Source organism: Crocodylus siamensis, chromosome 4, assembly GCF_052110815.1.
Source record: "Crocodylus siamensis isolate JL-2025a chromosome 4, ASM5211081v1, whole genome shotgun sequence".
NCBI lineage: Eukaryota > Metazoa > Chordata > Crocodylia > Crocodylidae > Crocodylus > Crocodylus siamensis.
In genome coordinates, this window is record NC_143398.1 from 145,709,996 (window position 1) to 145,736,124 (window position 26,129).

General features: G+C 47.4%; 1 protein-coding gene across 2 annotated transcripts; it reads right to left on the reverse strand.

Moving 5' to 3' along the window:
* Positions 1-33: 33 nt before the first annotated feature.
* EZH1 (enhancer of zeste 1 polycomb repressive complex 2 subunit) lies at positions 34-25,775 on the reverse strand. 2 transcript variants are annotated; one of them, XM_090044037.1, is made up of 20 exons: positions 25,672-25,775; positions 22,202-22,322; positions 20,920-21,048; positions 20,471-20,590; positions 19,264-19,384; positions 18,354-18,527; positions 16,847-16,949; positions 16,279-16,442; positions 15,370-15,461; positions 13,989-14,169; positions 12,902-13,098; positions 11,553-11,644; positions 10,855-10,895; positions 10,202-10,327; positions 8,885-9,063; positions 5,932-6,027; positions 4,395-4,476; positions 3,624-3,704; positions 3,089-3,173; positions 34-2,972 (listed from the first exon to the last, which is right to left on the reverse strand). In XM_090044037.1, the coding sequence occupies exons 2-20, from the start codon at positions 22,316-22,318 to the stop codon at positions 2,912-2,914; spliced, it is 2,241 nt and encodes a 746-aa protein (XP_089900163.1). In that variant the 5' UTR covers positions 22,319-22,322; positions 25,672-25,775; the 3' UTR covers positions 34-2,911. The 2 variants fall into 2 exon arrangements, with proteins under 2 accessions (XP_089900163.1, XP_089900162.1); XM_090044036.1 differs by lacking the exon at positions 25,672-25,775 and adding an exon at positions 25,210-25,292.
* Positions 25,776-26,129: the final 354 nt, after the last annotated feature.

The window sequence follows — 26,129 nt, forward strand, 5'->3', positions numbered from 1 at the left end:
TCAGGAACAGAGGTAGTGGCTGGACACAGGATGTTCACTACCACTTTATTATGACAAAGGTTACAAGCCACATGATTTTTAAAGTGCATATAATTCACTGGCAGCAAGCCACAGACACAAAGCCTCTTGCAGTGCAGATATGGCCAAAGTTGCAGGGGAACATTTAATGACACAGAGGGCAGGGACCAGCCATGTGGACAAGGGTATAATAAAGCAGGGGAGAGAGTTGGCTTTCAGGCAGATACAGGAAGAACAAGAGTGCCTGCTCCAAACAAACCTGAACTCCAGCAAGACCCAGGGGCAAGTCCTGTGCTTAGCAGCCCCAGCAGAGAGGAGACACACAGCCCAGACAAGCCCTTGGGACCCTCAGCAGCCAGCTGCAGCAGCTCCAATCCTGAAAATTGAATGCACTGGACATGCCTGTGCCTGGAGAAGCATCTGCACAGGACTAGACCCAGGCTCCCATCTCCCCTGTATCACAGCCCAGTCCTGCATCTTTAGTAACAAACAAGAGGTGTTGCCTGTGCATGGCTGGGTGCTTGACTCAGGACTCACCCTCAGTGCTCACTCAGTAAAAGACCTCCTTATTCTTATCTTACCATGCCAGACTGATGGCACTGGACAGTGAGGCAGGCTCTACTTCCCATCCTTGTATTGTACTCACAGGGTCCCTGATGGCTCAATTCCAGTTGTGCACTCAGGGACACCCTCACAGCTGCTGCCGAACTCCAGCTGTCCTGGATGTGCTGGTGCCATCACCCCAATCTCAAAGATCCTTATGCAGGCAACAGCACAACTAAGAGTCTAGTGGTAGACCCCAGCTTCTTCCAAGTCCACTTCAAACCCTTCCGCTGACTGCATATGCATATGTTCGTCACATGGCAGCAATACACCAGAAAAGCAGGGAAGAACCAGAACTATGTCTGGAAAGGAGAGAGGACTGAGGGGCCAGGCAAGAAGGCTCCCCTTCATCACAGCCTGTCCTCTGCATCATGTGGTTGCTGGGACTCTGGATGCCTCTCCCCCAACACCCAAGTACTTGTACATACAGACATGAGGGTGCCTCCCCCCAATATTTCTTCCTATTTGGGGTAAGACTCCTCCCAGCTCCCCCACAGCCTGCAGAAGGAACAGGAGAAGCAGGGGTTGAGATTCACGTGGTTTCTACAACCCAGAAGCTCCTTGGAAACAGGAAGAGTCCCAGCTGCTGGCTGGGGAGGGTTATTTTAATGTGCTTCCTTGTTTTTTTTGCAGGGGGTGCTAAGATCTAGCCCCTGCATTGTCCAGCTCAAGAGCCATCTCCACACCTGGGACAGGGTCTCACAACAGAGCCCTTAGGCAGCCTTTAGACTCAGACACTGCCAAAATAGCAATGTGCTGATGTTGTTCAGAACACGGCAACAGCAATGGCAGTCAAGGAAGAGCTCTGTGCAATGGAAGAGGCCATAGCCATGAAGGGGAGGGTGTGCCAATGGGTTGGCAAAGTGCTTCAGACAGCACCCAGGATTGGTAACTGTGAGAAGGGAAGCCATGACTGGATGCTGCGGCAGCAAGGTTGGACTGAGGAAACAGATTCAGTGCTGCAGTCAGAGCACCTAATCAGAACATTCCTGTGCCATGCCAGATACCTCTGGAGCAGCAGGCCTTCCTAAACCAGCTTGTTGACTCCCAGCAAAGATATTTGTTCCTTCAGCTTTTCCTTGTGTCAGAGGGGCCATGTACTGCGGGACATTGTTCATCCAACAGCCTCCCCACAAGGTCAGCCCATGCCCATCAGAACAGAGCAGCACGAGGCCCTGCAGACCTAGATGGCTCTCCCAGGAAGGCCCCAGGCACAGCATCTCTGAGTAGCTTGGAAACATTCAATAGGAGAGTGACAGCCAGAATAGAGACTAATGAGGGCATCAGGGCTGAACAGAGCCCAGGTCCTGGACCAATTCCCCTAGAGCTTTGTGTGTCTTGACATATTCAGAGGGCCCAGACATCACAGCCAGTGGAAATGGGCAACATTCATTCATCGTTTTCCTGAGCCTGGCCATTAGGCAGGCACAGAAGTAGGGGCAGGTAGGAAGGGGCCTTGTGAACTAGCTGTCTTCACACCCCATTTTCCCTGCCAACTCCTTCTTGCACCTCTGGCAACAATGTGCTCATCTCTTTCCAGCACAATTGCTTTCCATACCAAAGTAACTCATTGCATAACATTGAAAGGCCCCATTGCAGAAACAGGGTTCACCTGGTCTCTGTCCTCTGGCCAGCAGGGAAGAAGAGAGCCTTGTGGGCACAACAGCTGGCAAGTTGACTTAGCCTCGCTGTTGGGGCATGGGCCAGAGTCCCTAAGGTTCCTAACAGTGAACAAGCATCCTGATTAGCAGCAAAGGAAATCAAGAGAGAGCACCAAACACACACCAGAAACAAACGTTTGGCTCCAGGGGAGAATTTTCAATGGAATGGCATCAGCCACTCCACCTATTTTCCTGCTAAGGCAAGCCCTGCCAGGCAGGGCCATTGCATTACCATCCCTACAGGCTGCGAGCAGGTTGTACCTTACTCAGGTTTGTTCTTTCAGCATCTGGTAGATGGAAGGAAACTCAAAGCATTCCCATGCAGTCACCTGCCTTCCAGTCCCACCTGGTTTCTGGAATCCCTCTTGTCAGCCCTGGAGAGCATTGATGAAACACAATACTGAATTCTGCCCTGGCTCAGAACTAGAGCAAGATTCTTGCTTGGATCTGGCAGCGACTCTGTCACACTCCTCATAGCTCCACTCCCAGGCATCTGGATGGAATGCAGCACTCACGACTCACACAGCGACGGGAACATGGGCAGCCATGATGTAAGCATGGAAGCAAACATGGCATTGCTTACAAGGTGCAGTAGCAGCAAAGTGCACAGGGGCCTGCCCCACAGGGGCCTAGATGACGTCCGTCTCCCTCTCTATGCCGACATATTTCAAGGCATCCGCCTGGCTGTACCTACAACACAGGAAGGCTGACAGGTAGTCGCTTTTCTACACTACTCGGTTATAAATCTGTGAATACAGGGTACAGCTAAACCCCAGCCACAGACTCCCCTGAGCTGCCCATATCACCTGTAATCAAAGAAGAGCTCCTCCCCTGCTTGGATGGCCCTCTTCGCAAAGATTCCTATCCGGTGGTCTCCATTCACCATCACAACTGCAATAAAAGAGACATGGTATCAGGCCCCAGCATTTCCAGCCCAAACCATGCATTTGGGCATCACCAGAACCCTGACTCCTCACAGGTCAGTCTGGCCTGTGGTAGTAATGGCACTTCCTGGCTCCTGAAGGGCTTTGAAAGAGCTGGAAGTTCTCTTTGGAACGGGCTTATGGGCTTTCACCACAAAGTAGCAGGGCCCTAGCAAGACCAGTCAGGGTCTTTATAAGCACGGAAGTGTCTCACTGCAGAGGCAAGTACAACATACATATTTTCCCTTAAAACCCTTCCCTCCAAAGCTCAGAGGTATAAAGTCCCACTCAGTGCCAAGGATGCTTCCAAAACCAGCCATGCACTCCCAGATGTCAAAAAGCCTCCAAAGACACCGCTGGTCACTGCCGCAATTCCCAGCTGCCCCTGCCCGACAGCAGGTTGGCACAGAGCTCCTACCTTTAGCATAGCAATTGGGGTTCACGGAGTGGTTGGCAAAGCGGATCTTGTTTCCTTTGCGGGTGGCATCAACCACAAAATCTATTCAAAAAATGAAAAAGTGCCTTGGAATTTTCCACAATGATAAAGATGCCACTAACGTGGGACTTAGCTTGCCATACCACCCCAAGTAAAGCCATGGCTATATCCATCCCACTCCAACTCTGAGACAAGTCAATCATACTGTGTACTGTAGGCAAGGGAAGATTTCCTCATGCAAAACCCAGTAAGTGGGGGACCAATTACTCCACCAGCTTGGCCACATTTACACATAGCCCAGCACCTCCAAACCCACTTGCTGACTCCAGAACATAAAAGCAGGCAAAGCACAGGCTCAGGAAGCAACACCGGCACCTAGGCCAGGATAGCTCTACAGTGTGACATAACAGCTATGGAAGCTAGTCACAGTATGCTTGTGCAAAGATTCAAGGAGACATATTAACTTCTGAGGAGCCACATGTGGCTCTGGAGCTGCAGGTTGGCCACCCCTGCCCTAGACCATTGCTGGAGCTGGGGAAGGGGAGGTATCCAGGAGCTGAGGCCTCCAAGTGGAGAAGACAAAGTGGCAATACAAACTGTGCTGCTTGGGCCAGCCAACAGACAATCACTGGTGTACGCTGCCTGCTCCTGCCCAGCAGCAGAGCACAACCACCCAGCCTGATAAGGTTAGGAAGTCCAGGTCCTTAAACAGTGCAATAAACTGCACTTCAAGAGCTCTCCCCAGAGAGTTACCATTGTTGAGGTTGAAGAGGAAGCTGGACATGTATTTATCATAGACCTTTCCACGCCGGTCAGCCTCGTCCTGTGAAATAAGCTGAAGAACAGGCAGGTTTTAGGAGTGTGACAGTTGCTGAGTGTCCTGAGAGATAATTGCAGGAAGAGACAAAATTCTTGCAGGTTCCCAGAAGCAAGAAACACTCAGTCCTTTGTGTGTGCTAGGACAGGGGTGACAGCCAACCATGCTCAGAAGAGTACCCACCCGTCTTGTGCCACTAGCTGTGAGCAGGGTCACCTCCCTTTTCAGGCAGTCTGCTGAGCTAATAACCCTGTTTTACATTCAGCTGCTGCTGTGGAAGTAAAGCCTGGTTCCATGCTAGACTCATGCTAAGGCAATACCCTTCTGCAGTTTCTTCTGAGCATCTAGGAGCCGGCTTACTCCTGAAACAAACTGGCAGGGAAGCTGAGGCTCAGAGAGTCACGCCCCCCACTTTGTCAAGTGGCCCCCAAAAGGAAAAATCAGACCCATAGGGGCTTAAGCTTAAGTCTGATTTTTTCAATGCAACCTCCCTTCCTCTCTCCAAGTTATTTAGATTATCAGGTGTTCAGTACCATCTGTCTATCAGTACCACGTGCTTTCAAGCTGGGTCCTCCAATCAGAGGCCATTTTTCAAAATCCTAGTCCAAGGTCAGAACTCTGTGGCACATCTGGGCACAGAGCACAGCTCTGCAGTCCTTAGGCCTCTGCCCTGCTCCAGGAACTAAGCAGAAGATGACAACATTACCATATTTTCTTGCATATCACATGTCCCCAAACAAGACACCCATCTTGTTTTGGGAAGGCAGAATGAAGGAAAAAAAGATTTTTCCAGAGTCGGCTGAATCCTGACCATACTGGCTCAATCCTCATCATCACTGCCCAGCAAAAGGTGATGTAATTTTAGCTTATTACAGCTGCTGTCAAATTGGCAGCAGCTTTTGGCTCCTCAACCAAAAACTACTGCCAATTTGTCAGTGGGCTTTTGAAAGGTTAAAACTAACTGTGAGACTGGAAACTGTACTCTCTCCCTAGCTGAAAAGGGCACCCCTGGCAGCCATTAGAGCAACGCCATGCTTCAATTCCAGTGCAAAAATCAGCTCCCCTGCTTAAGACGCACATTAATTTTGGAGGCCTGATTTTTGAGTAAAGGGTGCATGTGGTATGTGAGTAAACATGGTATTTCTTTAAGCCTGATACATGCTCCGTTTGATATTAAGCACCTGTGTTTCAGCTAAGCAGAAGTAAAGCTGGTCAAATTCTGCTAAAAGTCCCCTTTGAGTAGGTTGTACGGGAACTCTGAACCACAAGACTTAAAAAGGGGCTGCTCAGTAAGTTGTGCTGTAGGTGTGCTGCAGAGTAGGTACTGTTGCAGGCTGAGCTGGGGCTCCATTAACAGTTCTACACTGGAGGGAGAACCAAGCATTTTACACATTGCCTCCAAAAAATTTGTCCGACTCCACAGCCCTTCAGAACAGCACCCATGTTCCCAGCAAAAGGGACAGAAAAACTAACCTCACCACAGTACTCAGAGATGAATTCATTCTTCTGCACAGACTCTTTGATGAAGGTCCCCCAGCCAGCAACATCCGATGGAGCCAGCAGCAAATGCTAGAGTACAAGAGATTCAAGCTGTTACAGTTTGCAGAGCTGCTCCAGAGACATGTAATCAGTGCAAAGAACATTATGAAAACATCACAGACAAGTTCAGGACTCTGGGAGGGAATAAACTCCCATGCCCTCTGGGCAGATTTGTGCATTTCTGGTTCCCAGCAAAACCCACAACAATAAACCCATCAAGATCAGGCTTCCCTGTGTCATGCACACATATGGGCCTGCATACATTCATGCATGCACACCCACGCACACAGTCCCAGCCCAAAGACCGAGGAAGGGGGGAGACTGTTTTCCCAGCAGCCACTATGAGGAATGCCAGGAAGCTGTCAATGAACCTACTTGCCTTTGATAAGAGTAACTACTTAGATGGAAGAAGGGAATGCAGTGGATATGGTGCATCTAAACTTCACCAAGGCTTTTGACAAGGTCCTGCATGACCTTATAAATAAATTGGAGAAATGTGGACTAGACAAAACTACTAAAGGTGGACAGACAACTGGTTTGAAAAGCCATGAGCAAACGGTAAATATAAATGGATGCCTGTCAGAATGGTAGGCAGGAGGGTTTGGAGGTTTCCTGGGCCCAGTGCTGTTCAATGCGTCTGTTAATGGCTTGGATGCTGGAATAGAGAGAGGCTTGAGCAAATCTGCAAACAGCATGAAACAGGAAAGGAACACAAAGACATTGGAGGACAGGAGCACAATTCAGAAGGATCTTGAAAAACTGGAAAGCTGAGCTAGAGCTAACAGGATGAAGTTCAATATGGACAAATGCCAGGTGCTCCCCCCTCAGGAAGAATAAATAAAACAGATACAAAATGGGTGATATCTGGCTGAATGGCAGCACTATGGAGAAGGATCTGGGAGTGTTAATGGATCACAGATTTAATATCAGTCTACAGCTGCACAGAAGGCAAATACAGTTTTGGGTTGCATCAATAAAAGCATTAGGTGCAAGACATGTGAGGTAACAGTGCCTTTTACTTGGCATTGGTTATGCTTCATCTAGAGTGCTGTCTGTAGTTTTGGGCTCTGCATTTTAAAAAGGACATGGAGAAGTTAGGGAGAGTCCAGAGGTGGCCAACAAAACAATAAAGGATTTGGCAGGTAAGTTATACAAGGAGATGTTGAAGGAAATAGGTATATTCAGCTTGTGGAAAAGGGTTTCATGAAGGGACATAATAGCAGTCTTCAAATAGCTGAAGGGCTATCATAAAGAAGAGGGAAAACACATTTTCCCTCTGGCTACAGACCATAGACACGGACTAAAGACTTAAAGTTGCAGTAAAGTAGGTTTAAATTTGGATATTAGGGAAAGTGTCTTCACTGTTAGAACAGTGAGGCAGTAGAATAGGCTCCCTAGGGAAGTTGTGGAATTCTCTATCGTTGGAGGTGTTCAAGAAGAGATTGGGCAATATTAGTCAGAGCTGATCTAAGAGTAGTTGTGCCAGTGTTATACCGAAGGTAGTTCTCATACTTATGGGCTTTGTTGGTTGCCACATGGGGCTGGGAAGTTTTTTCCCCCCTCTCTTGTTGCTACATGACACAGGGTTTTTTCTTGCCTCTCTTAGAAGCACTGGGCATTAGCTGCAGCTAAGGTTGGAGACTGTGACTGGGGTTTAGCATTCTTCCAGTTGGGACTAATACCCAGGGATTCCTAGCTAGATGGTCTTGCCCCTCCACTCAGGGTTAAATCAAATCATTATATTTGGGGTCAGGAAGGAATTTTACGCCATGGTCATATTGGTATGGAAGACGGCAAAACCCTCCACAGACTATACTTGGGGGCATGGCCCTCTTCCTTGGATTTTTTAAAATGTATTTTAACAACCCTCACAGCAGCAATATATTGGCCACTGTTGTCTCCGTGCTTTACCTATGGCAGATCAGGCCTTGTGGTGGCATCAGCTGACTGTCATTTTACTAATAGGTTAGACAGTGGATTTGTATAGAATAGTTTGGATAGGGATGATCCTATCCCTGACCAGGGATGGACTAGATGTCCTCTGGAAGTCCCTTCAAACCCTACTTTTCTATGATTCTTGATCTTTCATTATATCTAACCCCAGCCACGTGTCTAATTATTTGCATCTATTTCAGTCCCCTTCTGCATTTGCCTTTATTTGGAAGGTTGACCAACACACCTGGGCTCCCACCTCTCCCTTGGGTTATTGTTTAGCACCAGCCTTTTCCAATTCTCTCACTTAATTTTTTACTATGATTTTATATCCTGCCCCTTGACTACATAATTATTTGTTATTCATGCCCCATAATGAAACAAGGAAAGATGGGAAGTACTGGGATTATTCTGTCTGGACAGAAGACTAATAGCATTTTGCTAGAGATTCAAATACACTAAGGGGGTTACAAAGAGAAGGGTAATTGCCTGTTTTCTGTGTTCACTGGGGCAGGACAAGAAATATGGGTCTTAAATTACAAAGGAGATGTAGGTTAAATGTTAGAATTTTCTATCTCTGAGGGAAGTTTAAGTGCTGGAAGAAATTACCTAGAAGGTGCGAAACCTCCAGCACTCAAAATTTTGAAGTGCAGATGAGACAAGCACTTGGCAGGCAGGGAAGCAGTTTTAGTCAAAGCTGATCCAGCCCTTAGCAGAGGGTTGGACTAGATGACCTCCTGAGGGTCCTGCCAGCCCTATTTTTCTGTGATTCTATATACCCTTCAGAAGCTGGGTGAAGGGCATCCCCCCAGCTCTCATAGCCTCAGCTTCACCTCACTCAGGTGAGCAAAAGTTAGCAGAGTTGCTAGGCAGGCAGATTTGTCACAAGCATGGGGCATGAAACAGGAGGCATGCTGACAGCCAGGTCTGCCACTAAACAGCATGTTGTCAATACCTTTTTGAGCCCACGCTGGATGCTGCAGTTCTTGCAGAAGACCACTTTGCAGTCCCAGTGCTCGGAAGCCCCACAGGTCAGGCACAGGTCAGGATCACACTCTCGTACAGCCAGGTAGCATGGACACTGCTTGGTATTACACTGAGTCTTACAGCGGCAACCTGGGAAGCGGTTCTGGCCTGAAAGAGAAAAGCCCATGTTCTAACTATGTACCTTTACAAAAAGTAAATGAGAAAATGGGACAACCATACCCCAGGAACTGCCCATGGTCTAACAAGAGTAGGAGCACAGCCAAGCCAGAGTGAAGGGGCTGTGCAGGATAGGGACAAACAAACCGAGAAGCCTGCCTTTGCCCAAGGCTGTGTTGCCTGCCTGTCTGACTCGTACGAAAGGAAAGTGGCTGGGTCTTTGCACTAGGAAACACACACTCCATTGCTGTGGGTCTCTCAGAAGTGCAGCTGATGCAGAAACCAACAGAGGGAATGATACTAATGCTCAGACAGTACTGCCTATCTCACCATGCCAACCTGACAGCACCCGGGACACAGCTTGCTATGAAAAGCAACGGGACAAATCTACAATGGGAAGCTGGTTTCAGCACCCTACATTCTGAAAACAAACATTTCAGGGCACAAAGGGAGCCCCTTGAGTGCTGCCTGCATCTCTCCTTGCATTAAGACTAGGAACATTACTCATCCTTCCAGCCCCACAATTGGATTCAACACAGATATTTACTCCCAGGAGGGGGATAAGTACATGCAATTTAAAAAAAATAAAACCCTTTGACAACATAACCCCAGTGTAGTTGAACAGCAGAGCTGCACACAGAATTGTTAATCTAGTGATGGTACTTATACAGTATAGCCCTACTGTCACAGGGTCCAAGTGTGTTGCTGTCTTAGTGGATTTATTCTCACAACCCTGGCATATCAGGACAGCTATATTCCCCAACATACAGCTGGGAATCAAGGCCCAGACACTAAGCAATTTGCCCAGGCTAGAGAAAAAGTCAGCTGGCCTTCTAATCATTGAAACTTTCTTCCTCTCAAGGAAAACAGCAGCAGCATGGGAAGCCTAAAGGCAATGGGCAGTCATGAGCTTCCTAATAAGACACCCCAGTGCGTAATACACACTTTCATGACTTACAAACAGAATACACCACTTCCCCTCTAACTTTTACCAGACTGCTAATCAGCCCTTGGGTGACTATGGATTGGCTGTGTGAATGCCAGAACATGATAATAGGTTTTTGCCCTATTAGCAAATCTGTGTGGCTGGGGGCGCCTGTGTGCACAGATGCCCCAGCTTTGTCCTTACAGTCAGGATTGCACTGGCAGAACTTCTCACAGAAATTCTGAGTCATGATGCAGGGGCAAGAGCTGTCACAAGGGTGCTCAGGATGGTCGCAGGGCTGGTAGTTGTACACCTGGGTGGGGGAGTTGTCTAAAACGAGAAGAGGGAAAATGCCAGGGTAAGAATCTGTGCTGTGAAGGGACATATTTAAATGCAGTAACAGTGCTAAAGGAACTGGAAAAGGACATAAAATTTTCAGCAGAGGGCAGGCAACCCACTGACAACTAGGAGAAGCCTCTTAAGCTGTGCTCGCAAGCACATGACCTATGTTTACTTTAGTCCTGAACAGCCAATTTCACCCTGTAGCTATTATGCCAAATCTCAGCCTCTCCTGACTGGGAACAAGACAGCACCACTTGTACTGACTTGGACTTAGAACACTGACACAGCTGGAATCATTAACACAGAATGTTACAGAAGCTTCCCACACCATCCAAACAAGGCTTGAACAGGGGAGGCAACTGCAGCATCAGCTTTCCCACCTCTGGACTCCCATGGTGAGAGCCGCCAGTCTGGAAAGTGCCTTGCAGCTCTTTACATTGCTCAAATCAGGGCTGATGCACTACATTTCTTTGCACAAAGGGCGCAAACCATCTAGTGGCAATAGCCTGCCCTACCTTTCTTCAGCTGGATCTTCCTGCAGTGTGCAGCCCACAACCTGAAAGAGAAATGAAGAGATAGCATCTGGGGGGAAACCACTGCTATCTTTAGGAACGTTTGGCCAAGATCACCTGCGCCCAGCAACTCAACGATGCCAGTCAGCATGGAACTAGATACAGAAGATTCCATTGTAAGCCTGTATGCCAGCTTCGTGCATTAATCATCATCATCACCTGCTCGTCACAGAAGTGAAAAAGAACAATACAGCTGCATAACAAGCTCCTTCAGAAAGCCACTAGAAGCAGGATGAGTCTCACAGAAAAAAAAACATCTCAGCAGATACATTAGGACCAAGCATGAGAGAAGTAGGCTGGAATCAGACAACTTAAAGGGATCTCAAGAGAGAAACCTGTGTGACTGACAGTGAGATGCAGCAATAGAAGCCACTGCCCTTAAGGCAGCCACCAAGTCATTTCCTCAACATCATGGTTAAGCAAATCTATGCCCACAGAACTGTATACAGCCTTCTAATTACAGCAGCAGCACAGAGGAAAGAGGCTTGGGCCAATTCCCAGGCAACAGCACAAGCAGCCCTGTGTGACACTGGGAAGGCGTTCAGAAGTGAGGCAGATGGGGATTGCCAAGAACACTCTGGCACGGCCAGCAGAGGCTCCTGCTGCATGTTAAGAACAAAACAAGCTTGTTGAACACTTGCCTGTGCTTCCTTTTCTTCTTCTGGGATGGATTCATAAGCTCATTTGTTGGCAGTTTTGTTACAAGGGACTCTTTCACTGCAAACTGAAAGACCTGGGGGGGAAAAGTTTACCATGTTCAAATTATGTTGTCTGCAGCACAAACAGATGGAAGACAACAGGCTGCCAGGCATAGTGCCTGAGGACCAGCAACCCCACCCCAGCCTCACTGAGCCAGAGAATGTCATTGCTGTTTTTTCATTTAGGAAGCAAAGCCCTCCATCTTTCAGCCCCCTTAGTTGTCCTGTGGGGAAGGTCAGCAACATCAACCTGATGCCTCAAAAATCAGAGAGTTCTGTAATGTGATATGCTGAAGCAAAACCAATCTGATTAGCACAACTGAAACCTTTACATCCAGTAATAAATACTACGCAACAGCACTAGACCTAGGGAAGCTGAAGAATCAACCCTTGATCTCACAAAACTAGGGCCATGCTTTGCTCTTGCTTCCCCAAATTCTTCATCTTGTGTAGGCTTCAATTGCTTCTCATTCTGTACTACAGCTAGTTCCAATGTTGAGCATGACTCGCCCCTTCTGGAGCTAATGCCAGAACAGTGAGGCACTGGCCCACAGAAGGAAGATAAAAAAGGAGAGGGAAGCAGCAAAAATGCTTCCAAAAACTCAGGAAAATAATACAAGGAGGGAGCAACTTCATACACAGCAGCATGCAGATGTGCTGTTTTAGAGGTCTTCTGAGAAACACATCTGCTATCCCTTCTGCACATGTGAAAATCCCCCTGAGCGTGCTACAGCCTAAGTCAAAGACTGGGATATGGCAAGTCCCTCTGGAACTCACTTCAGAAGAAAGCAAAATCAGGAGATACTCTGCCCCCAGCCTTGTAAATCCCTTTACATTTACTCTACAGTGGAAGGAAGGGAGGCATGAGACCAAGATCAGGAGCAACTCAGCTCTGCACCTTTCTGAACGTGGCAACTGGCCAATGAAGGGGATAGGACAGCAGGAAATATTAGGCACTGAATCCCCAACATTGCAGAAGACTAAAAGAAATCAGGCAGGGAGTAGAGCCTGCCCTGTGTTGCTAGCACACAGAACATCAGATTAGCACTTCCTTTACCCACCAAAGCAATCACAGACACACAGCAAACTTGGGAGTCGACTCACAGCAGCCATGTCAGAGAAAGAATGATGCAGCTCTCTCACTACGACTCAAAGACATTTCCTAGCATCAACTTGGACAAAGAAGGGAAATTAAATGCAGGCATCAGTTTAGGCCTTCCTCCCCTTCTGTTGCTGCTGCTGGACCTGCCTACCTAGGGGCTACAGCTCCAGGTGAAGATGCCAGGCCATACCTGTTTGCACGTTTTGGTTCCCAGCAGCCTGGCAATGGAACAGAAGTTGTTGAAGTAGGTGCCATGGAACACACGGAAGAGCGACTCCTCAGCCCCTGTCCACTCAACAGGTTCTTGTGGTGTTTCCATTGAAAAGAGCTGGGAGGAGGCAGGGCTGAGCTTCTGCTTGGTGGGAGTCTGGCAACGGGAGTTTGCCTCTAATAATCCCCAGGGGACAGGAAACACAGCAGTTAGGCTAGCTTCAACCTCCCTTCCCCAGTCCTGCTGCTGCCCTGCCATACAAGGACACTTTTCACTGTGGAGGAACAATGCTGCTTGTCATCTCCTGCTACACCACTTCATCTTCCCACACAAAGGTGGTGCTAGACAGGTGTCCAAGTCACTCCCCTCTTTCTGGGGCACACAGGGAAATTTCCAGCCCCCCTCCACAGGGCAGTTTGTAGGACCACTAGCTCAGCCCCAGGAATCCAGTTTTGGAGGAGACCTGACCTTGCTCTCATGAACTGACACACATCAGGGTAAGGCAGGAAGGGGTGGTTTGGTTAGCTAAATGCTGACCACTGGCTTCCCCTGCCTATTTCACCACCATACAGCAAGGAATCAGGTCATGGCTGACACATTTTGCTTGCACAGGTGGGGGCTGCAAGCACTCACCTTGTGAAGCAACCTAGGCTGGCTAGCAGGGCTGTCCATGAAGGGCTAGGTGCTCCTACTTCTTACACAGCTATCTGAATTTTCCCCTGCAACATGCTGCAGAGCAGTGGCAAGCAGTGGAAGATTTCCCAGAGTGCATGGCTTCTGTGAGCTGCGCATACTCCTCTCTTTGCTACTGTCAAGGGAACAGAAGGGCAGCAGTTTACACTGCACTTTGGGGTAAGGGGCTGTGTCCTTCACGTTTATGTATGGTTACCTGTAAACAGCAGGACGATTTTTCTAGCAGCAAACCCTAGACACCCACTGCAGATCACACACAAACAAAATACAGCAGGCTTGTCATGACTGGGCCTGTGCACTACATGGGAAGGGGTTTCCAACTGGCTCAAAAGGGGTGACTCCACAGAAATACTCAGACCTTTAGGCATCATACCTGAGGAACTGGAGGCCCAGTCATTGCCTGTGTCTCTGTCACTGTCTCCCTCCTTTGTCTCAGTGACTGTGGAAGCCAAGGTGTTCGAGCAGGATGCATTGACCATGTGATGCCTCCGGCGTCGCCTGCCTGAGCATTTGGACCTGGGATTATGCAGTGCAGCAAACTCTTTGGCCCCCTCCTGCAACAAAAACCACACACTGCATGAGGAAGACAATAACCAACCAACAAATGCAGAAAGGCTTACACAGCACAGGGTCTGTAGATCAATGCTGTGGCCACCTAGTAGGGGCTAGGGATCTATAAACACCCTTGAGGACAAGGCCCCACAGAGCATGCCTGTTGCCCCATATCCTCCCCCAATGCTACCCATTAGGAAACAGCTCCTTCATCCTGTGCTTCTAGCACCCCATTTCTCCTCCTTTACAACTCTCCCAGGAAGTCGGTCCAGAAGCTGTCTCCTGGACAGCTCCCCTGCTTTTAGCCTGCACCTCTAGGACTGTGGACAAAGGAACCTTTTAATCACTTTGAAAAGGAATGGGAAGCTGCCACTCAGAAGTGCACAGAAGATGCTACTCCTGCACAGTAAAGAGTGCCCTTGTATAGTGAAGCTAGCCAGGCCTATTTGCAATACAAGTCAGTTAAACTGCTGAAACTAACTTTGAATAGTAAGATGTACTTAGCCTTATGCTTCTAATTCAGTTAGTCTGTAAGATACATCTCTACCCTGCCTTCTGTCTGACCTTGAATGAAACGTTTAAAGTTGCAGCTATTTTGCTACATGTGTATTGCCATATTAGTGTACAGATCTAAAAGTTAGGACCTAACAGCTTGGATTAGTACCCTTGCTGCTATTGTCATGTAAGTCTACTCCCCAAGCAATGCACTGGGAGCCTTAGGTAAACAGAGAGCTCCTTGCTGTGAGAACTATGCCATCTCATATGTACTACAGCACTAAGGACATCAACCTTCTTACTGATGTTTCTCTCTTCATGGTGTTACCTGATGCTCAGAAGTTTGAGGTCATGCTTTTATATTTTGGGAATGCACCTGGGTTGTACACCTAGAAGTCATTTTACCTGTATTTTTTTCTCCGATTCCTGCCCAAACATTTATCTTGGGCTCTATATGCACTACAGAGTGAATAGTATCACCTATCCTGCAATTCCTTGTCTGTTTGTTACCAGACTGATCTGTGCTGAGGACCTGATGGCATCAGCCTCCAATGACAATTGTATTTGGATTCATGCTCAGCAGCCCCTCACTACCTGATGACAGAGCCACTGAGGCTACACAAAGATATCACCTGGTCCTGCAGGGAAAGGGTAGCCAGGCCTGTTTGTCTGACAGTGTTTAGCAGGAGGCTGTCCCAGAAACATACCAGCCAGAGGAAACAGTCTGCCCCACAGGGATCTGGCTCGATCTTGGTCTCCCTGTTCTTCCGTTTGTAGACATTAGGAGTAGCATGAAAAGCTGAAAAATATAAGCCACTCTCACCATGTGAACAATGGCCATCTTCAACACGAGAGGCTTGTTCCCACAACAGAGGGACCCACATGATGAAAAGCACTATATTGCAACACTCAGACACTCACAAGGGGCACAAGCCTAGTGTCCTACACTAGTCAGGAGGAATTCTTGGCTAGGTGTCTTATCCAGCCCCTGCCCTGATACAGGCAGGAAACCCAGTTCTGTGATGTTGGCATGCCTAGGAATGGGATAGTGCTTTTTTCCTATAACTGTATAGCTCTTGAAGTAAAACTCAAGGATCATCCATGAACTGTAATGCTGCATGTCCAGGAGCCAATGCAATGTTTATAAGACTTAAGCATGACAAAACACTGGACCAGGAACAGGCAAAGATGAAGCAGTTAAAAAAAAAAAAGGGAGGCAGCAAAATATGGGGGCTAGCAAGGTTACCAGGAATGTGACATTCACCCTTTACACAGACAAGTCTCTGTAGCTAAAGAGTAAAGCCACATCATGCCAGTATCTCCAGCTATAAAGAACCACAAGGCTTAATCACAGTATACTGAACTATGTTAAAGTCAGTCAGCTCCACTAGCTAAGTTCTGTTAAACCTTCCCCTTTGTGGAGATCAACAAGGAAGACCCAGAGCAAGAGCCAGACATTGGTATTCATACCACTACACATATTATTCTTTCTGGACCTCTGCCAGCAAAAGCAGAGGTGGGATGGAGTGGGAGGAAAAAAAGAAAGAGAGTAAAAAAACACGTAAGATATGGAGAAAGATTGCTCCAGGGGAATTTATAGGTGACATCAAACTTACGATGCAGGAAACAGTCGTATTTGAAGCAACGCCTGCAGAAGAGCGTGTGGAAGGAATGCAGAGACTGCTCCCGCTGGACTGACTTTGCGCATGGCCCATCAATGTTTGGTGTGCACTGCGGGGGCAGTGCATTTGGGTCAGATACCTCAGTTAGTTCTCTGTACCTGTGTTTTGAACAAAACAAATGTACACATATATTTTCCCAATGGCAGGAAACAATGCTCTGTGTATGACAACCAGCTTTCAGGAGATGTGTACGGCCAAACCCAGGTATCCTTGAGCTGGGATAAGGATCCTCACACTGTCCAGACTTTGCTTTTCAAACTCTATGTCATCTAACAAGTACTTGGTAGGTTATTTTCATTTTGTTTCCATGAAGCCTGTGTCCCTAGCTGATCTATAGCTCACCCTTCCCAAAAACTGCACTTTCTGTCCTTCCTCAGAGATTAAGCTCCGTCCACAGGCACATCTAATTCTACTGCACTAGGCAAAGCACATTATTTTCAAAGAGTCTTTGTTAAAATTGTAATGGTCGTGCTAGGTGATTTAACCAGAAATTATTACCTACCTCTCTTTCATATCTTCTGGAAAACCATATTCTGGAAACATTGAAGAAATAGCAGTGAAGATCATATCATTTGGAAACCGCTTCTTTGAACACTTTTTGTTGCCTAAGCCAAAAAGAAATAATTCCTGAGTTAGGTTAGATTCCAAATAGCATTTTCCTATAAGAGGGAGGATTACTTGTATCATTTTTAAGAGGTAGGAAATGTGATTCACACAGCTATCCTAATGATAACTAATCTCTCCTTAGTCCTGCAACTAGATTAAGGAATGTACAGATTCAGGGCAACTTGCACCTGTCAACTGAACAGCAACACTCAACTTACATGCATAACTTGCTTAACTGCCTAACACAATACCAGTCCCAATTTGTTACTGACTATTTATTGTAGCGAACTCTGGTTATCTGCATATTGGTTTAATAAACAAAACACTTAAACACATAGCATTTATCAACAGAGGCATAACTGGTCAATTATGTGCCCTGGACAACAGCAGCGCATGGAACAGGAACCATAACTATACTGTGGACAATGATGTAGTGACTACTATATGTCTATATTTGTGCCCTCCCCACCCCAAGTCAGCATCCAGGGCTAGTGCCCCACTTTCAACCTCCCCACAGTCGTCTTAATTATCCAGTCTTCATTTTTGTACCTTAACTGTATTTCCCTTAACTGCATAGTAACTTTATTTGTCTACCTTATAACTTACTGTACCTGCTTCTATCCTGTTGTCAGAAAGGACAAAAGGGAAGCAGGTATCAAAGGACTGCTAAAAAGAGAAAACTTCATAATAATGGGCACTAGTCTGTTCCATGACTATGTTCTCTCATTTGCAAGGCATCCCCCATCATACAGTACAAGAAGCCTCGAAAATAAGAGGAACTAACCTGTTCTAGGTATGCTAGTACCACAACAGTGACAACACCATGTACTTAATAAACTTTGCTTATATTATGTTTTGAAATTTTGATAACAGGCAGGAGTAACCATACAACCTTTATGCACTTAAGCAAAGTACACCAATCAGCAAATCGTGCGTATTATTGGTAGGGGAACATTATGTCTCGTTTGTACTATAAGAAGTTTGTGACTATGGGATTTACAAAGACATAGGAGTCTGCAAACTGCAATTCTGTTCTTGGATACTTCATTAGCAAACTTAAAATATCTGAAAGAACATGCATTCGGTGTGGAAGTCAGGACCTTATAGATAACAGCTACTGGTATTGCTCATATCACAAGGTTGAAAGTAGAGATGCAACCACCAGCAAGCGTATGCAAGATTAGGCAGGAGACACAATCTCAGGTCCAGCTTCCTCCCACTCGAGACTAACGTTAGCTGGGCACAAGGAAACAGAGGAGGAATATGCAGGAACACTTCCAAAATTGGTTACTACTTTAATGACAAATTAATATTCAACATGGTGACTGCAAGAGGGCACTGGTGAGCTAAACAAGGCAGATGTGAGGTAGAGAGGCCATCCAAATCTCTGCTGCCAAGCCTACCTTCCACAGTTATTCGTTTTCTTTTCCTTGTAACGGGCAACTCTTCCTTCCCATCCTCCTGTTTACCCTCAGAGTCATTATGTCCTTCATCTTCCTCATCAGAGTACTGATTCAAGGCATTCACTAACTCCAGGAATACAGCATCACTGATGAGGACAGACCCTGAAATCATCTCTGAAACACAGTAATATTAGTTAGTTGGTGGGTGTGCTGTGATTTTTCAGCTATGTTTGGTGGAAACCACAGAGCAACCATGGAAGAGCAGTGCTATTGTAGGAACCAGAGTGTGAATGGGGGAGGATGTTAATGCTTGGGGAAGTGGGAGACTTGCAAACTGAAATGCTGATCAATACATGGTCAATACAGCCAGCCCAGCTGGGCAGTAACTGCTTTATACATAGATACTCATAACAAAGCTGCCTGGGGAGGTAAGATGGACAGAATGTAACTGCTTTCCTATCTCCAGACAAAGGTTTGTGATAGGCCAGATTGGGCAGGTCTGTAGGAAAATACAAAACTGAAGAGCTCGACTGAATTTTTTGGCTCAGGTCACAACTGAAATGAGTTTGCTGGTTTCACAGTAATCTTTAATAAACAGCTGCCAGTGTTCAAAACCACCCCATGAACTTGCAAAAATGGCAGCATCTACTAAGGGAAGTCTAATGTCCAAGACTAACTGGGATACCGATGGTCAGGACTGAGGTGCCTTGGTGGAGATGAGGGCAAGAGACAGGACTGGAATACTAAAAGTGCTTCAGCTTTATGCAGTTGGTCTAAAGGCTCTGAAAAAGAAGCTATATAGTCTCTGCTGCTGCTCTTTGGGTTCTTAACTGCTTCATAATCCCTTGTATTCTCCCTGCTTGCAAGAGACTGAGTGGGAAATGTAGTAGGGTCCCTGCCCCTAGCTTACCCTCCTCTCCATGAACTTTCCCGTCATAATTATTAATAAGTTCTTCAATGAAAGTTTCATCTTCCTCTTTCACTTCATCTCCCATGTAAGGAATATTGCACAGAACAGTTTCATCTTCCACCTGCAAGCAGATCAGAAACAATTTGGTCAGCTAGCACTTGCCAGCATCCAATCAGAAGGCAGCTTTGTGGCTGTTTGTTTACATTAATATATACAGTCAATATGCAGCACTCTGCAAAGATTTAGCCTTCCTAGATGGACCTTCAAAGGTCTCTGTAGCAGAGGTATGCTACCCTGCAAACCATCCCAGTGTAAGACATGCATTGTAGCTTACTGCCAACTTGAAAGAATACCTGGCTTAAAAGAAAAATAAAAGGTTTTCTCTATAGGCCCAAAAGATATTCAGAGACGCAAGGTGAGTAAATGGTGAAATAAATAAGACAGAGCATGAATAAGCAGAGCTGGAACACCACACAATGAAAAGCAAATGGCAAATCGCCTCCATATGAAACGGAACATACAAAGAGGAAGCATTCATTATCAATGCTGGGCAAAAGGGCGCTTAAGTACCCTTCCAGAGTACATTACCATGTGTCTTCTGACACCAAAAGCATGGATGTCACTCCACCCTGCTACAGAAGCCTTCCAAGCTGCCATGAGAGTTACTGCAGCAGGCAGGCCTAGATGCCCACTCAAGCACTAGGTAAGGGAACAAGTGGGGACAGTTTAACTGCAAAACTCCATCTGTTTGCCTAATACGTCATTTTAATCAGGCACCTAAGGTCAGTATTACTGCTACACCAAGCTGTATATTTAAATCATTCTAGGCAGCACAACTATCCTTAGCAATACCATGAAAGAAAGTCAGCAGGGTAGCCCAGTTGCAAAGAATAAGATCCTTCTAAATGGACTGCTGCATCTTTTTTAACAGAAAAAAAAATACAGTTAAAAAATAAAACCTTCATAACTAAATTCAGGTACTTTATTTCCCAGAACAGTATACTAACCTAAAATGCAGCTAGAGAAGGAAGCATTAAATGTAGTTTGGCTTATTAGGAAACATAATGCAACAAACAACAAAATGACCATTTTCAGCTATCTCTGAAGCAGTGCACAATTCAAAGCAAGCGCATCTAGAAAGGTGTATCTGCAAATCAAGATTTAGAAGCACCACAAGTATCTTATTTTGTATTGCTTTTTCACATACCATAAAATTCTGCTGAAGAGGGGACCAGGAATACATGATAGGAACTAATGCCACTGTGTTGAGGGTTCTCATGAACAAGGTCTGGCTTGGGAATCCAGGGAAAATGCTCTCAACAGTGCACTAGAGTATAAGCAAACACAGAGACAGTAAGGAACAGGCTCCTGGGACAGAGTCATTATAGAACAGGACCAAACACTTAAACCTCATGATATAGGCAAAATATAGTTCCAGTCAGTTTTACACATACCCCATTTCCTCCTTAAACATTAGCTTAAGTAAATTTTCTTTTTCCCCCTGGTTCTGCAGCATGGGGGGAATATTTGGCACAGTAACATATTGAAACATAAAAGCACAAAGAAACGTGCGGCTGCCTTCAGAGTTCCCAGCAAAACCCAGGCTGTAATCAGTGTTTTTGGAAGGAGGCAGAAACAGCAGAGCAGCTGTTGTACCTGTTTCAGGAAAGGGTGTCCACTGACTGGCTTCATTAACTGCACTGGCTGCACTCGAAGCCTCTTCCATTCTTCATTTAAAAGTTGTGTTTTTTCTTGAACCTTTGCAAAATTGGTCACAAACAGAGCCTTAAACAAGAAAGAGACAAGTCCTTGAAATCAAAAGGCAAATGAAGATTCAGAGTAATGAGATACCTACTGGCATGTGTCCTACGCACCAAGCTGCAGACTCAGTGCAGGTGTCATTTCCAAAGGACTGTAATTCCATTTGACAAATGGTAAATGGAAGCTCACAGATAGAGTGACTTGATCAAGTCACACAGGAAGTCTAGGGCAGAGGAGGGAACTGAATCTGCAGCAACCCTTAGGCAAATGCTCTCGTTACTGACCTGGCTATTGTTACTAAACAGCTAAAAACAAGAAGCCTATATTTGGCATTTGGGTAACTTGATTTCACTGTTTCCATTGTTTGTGTGAGCCTGTCACAATAAAAAAAAAAATAAAAATAGGCGGTTAGAATCTGCTACAGGACCACAAAACTTAGCAGGTAAAAGGCCTGAAATTACTTACCTCCTTATTTAAACAGTTGCTAAGATTTCAAGTTGATAGCTCTCCTTTAAAAATATTTATAATTGAATTCACTGGATGCATGTGCATAATGCTGTTCCTCATCTCAAATCAACTGAACAACCAATAGCTGGTGATACCTTCCAGTCATTATTGACTTTTACCAGACTCCCAGCTGAGAGTTAAGAGAAGACTGAGTAAAAAGCAACTAAAGACTGACTGTCTTTAAGACATGGAGTCAAAACTCAGGAAATAGCAGAGTTGCTTCATGCATATGAGGCATGCCCTGAGCTCAAGGAATCTGAAGCACCTAATGCTCACCCCAGACATCAGATACAAAAAACAATCTTCTGGTCAAGTGACATAACCAATGATGAAAACATACATCTCTGCAAAGTAACGGCTAAGATTATACATACCAGGTAGTAACATGGAACCAACTTCCAAGAGAAGTGGTGCTGGCTCCTACCCTGGGGGTCTTTAAGAGGAGGCGAGATGAACACCTTGCCAGGGTCATTTGACCCCAGTACGTTTTCCTGCCATGGGAGGGGGTTGGACTTGATGATCTGCTCAGGTCCCTTCCGACCCTACCAACCATGAAACTATGAAACTATGGGAGAAATACACACGTGACAGCATCTGTACTGACTAGTGGTACCTGGGATCAAGGCTGTAGTTCAAACAGAAAAGACCTACTGCTACTGTACACGTTTACCTTGGCTCCCATGTTCGCTTGAAACCTCTTGAGTTGCCGAAGACGCATATATTCAGATTTGACTTTCCTTTTCCAATATATAATACACTTTGAAGTTGAAGGAGCTGCAATTTCCATTTTCCTGTAAAACAAACAAGGAAAGATTAATACTTGGATATCATTATGTGAGCAGTAGTTGTTAAAAAATATTGTACGTTGGGATTTTAAATGAATCACTGATCTTACTCAGGAAAAGAGTAATTCCTCAAGTAGGCTATATTGGTACTACTTGTTTAAGAAATAATTACAGTGCAAAGTATATTTAAAAGGGACCAAGAAGGGCCGACCTAAAAGCTCTTAGAACTGAGACAACCAATTGCTCAGGGCCAAGCATACTGTACAAGGACTCTACCAATTGTGCTCCTTGACTATCCAGTGAGAACTGGGGTGAACTCCTTTTTGACCAACTACCCTGAGCAGCTCAGTTCGTTTTACCCACAGCACCAGAGTGATAGCAAAGATAACACTGGCCTCATTACATGCAGACTTGTAAGGGTGGAAAGGATAAGCTGCTCTCCCCTCCACAAACTGGGATCTTACCCCAACGTTTTCCTTGTGGTGCTGGGCAGTTGAGAAGCTTGTTTTGATCACAGACATTTTTTCATAGAAAAAAAAAAAAAGTTTCATAGACATTAGGGCTGGAAGGGACCTCGGGAGATCATCCTGCCAAAGGGCAGGAAGTCAGCTGGGTTCATAGGATCCCAGCAAGATAAGCATCCAATTTACTCTTGAAGGTGTTCAATGTAGGTGCTTGAACCACCTCTGCTGGCAGACTGTTCCAGACCTTGGGGGCTCGGATAGTAAAGAAATTCTTCCTTATGTCCAGCCTGAAACGGTCTTGCAGGAGTTTGTGACCGTTTGACCTCGTCATCCCTTGGGGCGCTCTGGTGAACACACGTTCCCCCAGATCCTGGTGGTCACCCCTGATAAACTTATAGGTGGCCATCAGATCACCCCTGAGCCTGCGCTTTTCCAGGCTAAAGAGTCCTATGGCTCTCAGCCTGTCATCGTAAGATCTGTTTTCCTGACCTCTGATCATGCGTGTGGCTCTCCTCTGGACTCTCTCAAGCTTCTCCACATCCTTTTTGAATTGTGGAGCCCAAAACTGGACGCAGTACTCCAGCTGTGGCCTCACCAAGGCCGAGTACAAGGGGAGAATGACGTCCCGGGATTTGCTCGAGAAGCATCTATGGATGCACGCCAGCATTTTGGTTGCTTTACTAGCCGCAGCATCGCATTGCAGGCTCATGTTCATCTTGTGGTCAATGATGACCCCCAAGTCTCTTTCTTCTGTAGTGCTAACCAACGTAGCACTGCCGAGCCTATAAGGGTGCTGCAGGTTTTTCCTCCCAAGGTGGAGAATCTTGTATTTTTCGGTGTTAAACACCATGAGGTTCTCGTCTGCCCATTTGCTGAGCTTGTCCAGGTCAGCCTGGATCACCCGCCTATCTTCTGGCATGGATGCTTTGCCCCAAAGTTTGGTGTCATCGGCGAACTTGGCCAGTCCACTCCTGACTCCAACGTCCACATCATTAATGAAGATGTTGAACAGTATGGGTCCCAGGACAGAGCCTTGAGGGACCCCACTGGTCACAGGGCACCACAATGAGTGACTGCCATCAATCGCAACCCTCTGGGTCCGACCACGAAGCCAATTTCCCAGCCAGCGGATCGTGGTGGAGCCAAGGCCACAACTGGGCAGTTTGGCCAAGAGGTGATCATGGGATACCAGATCAAAAGCTTTTTTGAAGTCAAGATATATGACATCAATCTCTTCTCCCTTGTCCAGGTGATAGGTCACCTGGTCATAGGAGGAAATGAGATTGGTCAAACAAGACCTACCCGCAACAAACCCATGCTGGCTGTCCCTTAGGATGTTAGCCTGGGCCAGTCCCTCAAGGATGGCCTCCTTAATAAACTTTTCTAAGATCTTTCCCAGGATAGAAGTCAGGCTAATGGGCCTTCTAAGATCCTTCCCCAGTTATTTACTCAAGATGTCAAACACTCTCTGAGGTAGTCAAAACCAAAACACTGGCTCATCTCATCTTCATACCCGGTGCCAGCTCTGCACATTTCCTCTGAATAAAGTGATGTCATATCCTCCCCAACACAACATGCAACCCGTAACACACCCAGCTGCTACAGCTGCCTACTACTGTGAACAAATTGTTGCCCTACCCCTGTGGAAGCAGAAATGCGACTCCCCCCTACCACAGATACAGCATCAGCAAGCAGGGGGCGGATGTCAGCAACACTGTCCAGGGAAACCTGGTTTTCCCTAGGAGTCCTATTACCCTTTGAAACATATTATACTCTGTTCATGCCACTGCTTAGCTCTTCTGTATGCATTACTGCCCATTCATCCAGATCCCTGCATCTCTCCCTGGCAGACGTGCCCACCTCCCATTTCAGGCCAGCCAGGCAGACCCGATGCAACAGCGACAAAATGCATGCTACAGAGCAGCGCAAGCTGGAGCTTTCCAAGGTTTCAGGCCCATGCTCCCATATCTGGGGTGCGCCTCCCCCACTGCCCTTAGGACACAGCTTCAAAGGCTGATTCCCCCAGCCTCCGAACCTCATCTACTGCACAGGGCTCCCGTGACAGTACAAGGATGGCTCCGTCGCAGCCCTCCTCAGGTGGGAGCCCCAGGCAAGACTGCTATGCCCACGCCAGGACCATGGAGACTCGTGGAGCGTGCCCCAGGCAGCCGGGCCCTGCGCAGTGCCGAGGGGACCTGTCACTGCTGCAGCCCCGCTCCCGCGTGGGCCGTCGTGGAGGCGACGCCAGCAGCCCTCCCGCCCGGCCCACGTGGCCTGCTTGCTGCGGGCATGCGGGGCCGGGGGCAGCCCACGGACCCCTCCCCGCGACCCCTGCCCTGGCCCGGCCCGGCCCGGCCCTCGCACTTCACCCTCCCCACCGCAGCAGTCCGCCGCCAGAGACCCCTGGCCCGGCCCGGCCCAGCACTCACTCCTCAGCCATCACGCTCCGGAGAGGCCGCAGACGCCGACACCACCTGCGCGCCTGCGCCAACCAGCTCGCTCGCCTCCCCCCGCGCGGCCCCGCCCCCTCCCACGCGGCCCCCCCCCGCAAGCGCCGCATCCGCTCGTGAGGCTCCGCCCATCCCGCTACGCATTCGCAGCGCAGGGGAAGAACGCTGAGCTAGGGCTGTACCATTGTGGGAGACATGCGGCGGCAGGATGGGATGTGCCACTCTGAGGGAGGGAGGCAGGACTGTACCACTGCAGGAGGGGGGGAGCCGCGGAGCGCCGTGGGGGGAAGGGTCACGTGTGCCCACGTTCGCGAGCGCGGACTTGCGAAGCAAATAAGAGCCGGGCGAGGCAAATAGGTGCCCTGCAGAAAGGGCCCCGGAGTCCCGGCCGCAACCCCGGGGGGGGTGTAAGGAGTATTGTTTGGACATTTGTTGCATTACCACGGCCTTTTCCAGGGTCCTTTCCCCGGCACAGAAGTCCGCGGCGTGTTTCAGATCGGCCCCTCGTGATGAGTTGAGATGTTTGGAGCCAGGTCCGTGCCCACGGCTGCCGCCTCCTGTCAGCTCAGGAGATCTTGGCTCATGGCTGGGTGGCCGGCAGCCCTGCTCCACGCCCAGATTTGCAGGAATGCCCAGATCGCCTAGTGCTTCCCGTCAGGCGGCTCTGGGGTGGGTTGCTTCTGCCCACGCCTAATTTTAATTGCAGCTAATTTTCCCATGCCCCGTGTCTGTCTCAGGCGGTTTCTTCAGAAAATTTCAGCAGAAAATGGTGGAGAATGAAATGAGGAGAGCTCTTATGTTGTCTGTGTTAAAACATACAGGTTTCCCTCTCCTTATGCGGTTTCTGTATGTGCAAATTCACTCTTATGCAATAACCTTTTTAAATACCAAAAATTCAT

Coding starts and splice junctions, on each gene's coding strand:
- EZH1 (XM_090044036.1), bottom strand. Junction 14,170..15,369: donor CAGACTGTTTCCTCTGGCTG/GTATGTTTCTGG, acceptor TTTTTGTTGCAG/GAGGGGGCCAAAGAGTTTGC. Junction 10,328..10,854: donor GAAGATCCAGCTGAAGAAAG/GTAGGGCAGGCT, acceptor TTCTCGTTTTAG/ACAACTCCCCCACCCAGGTG.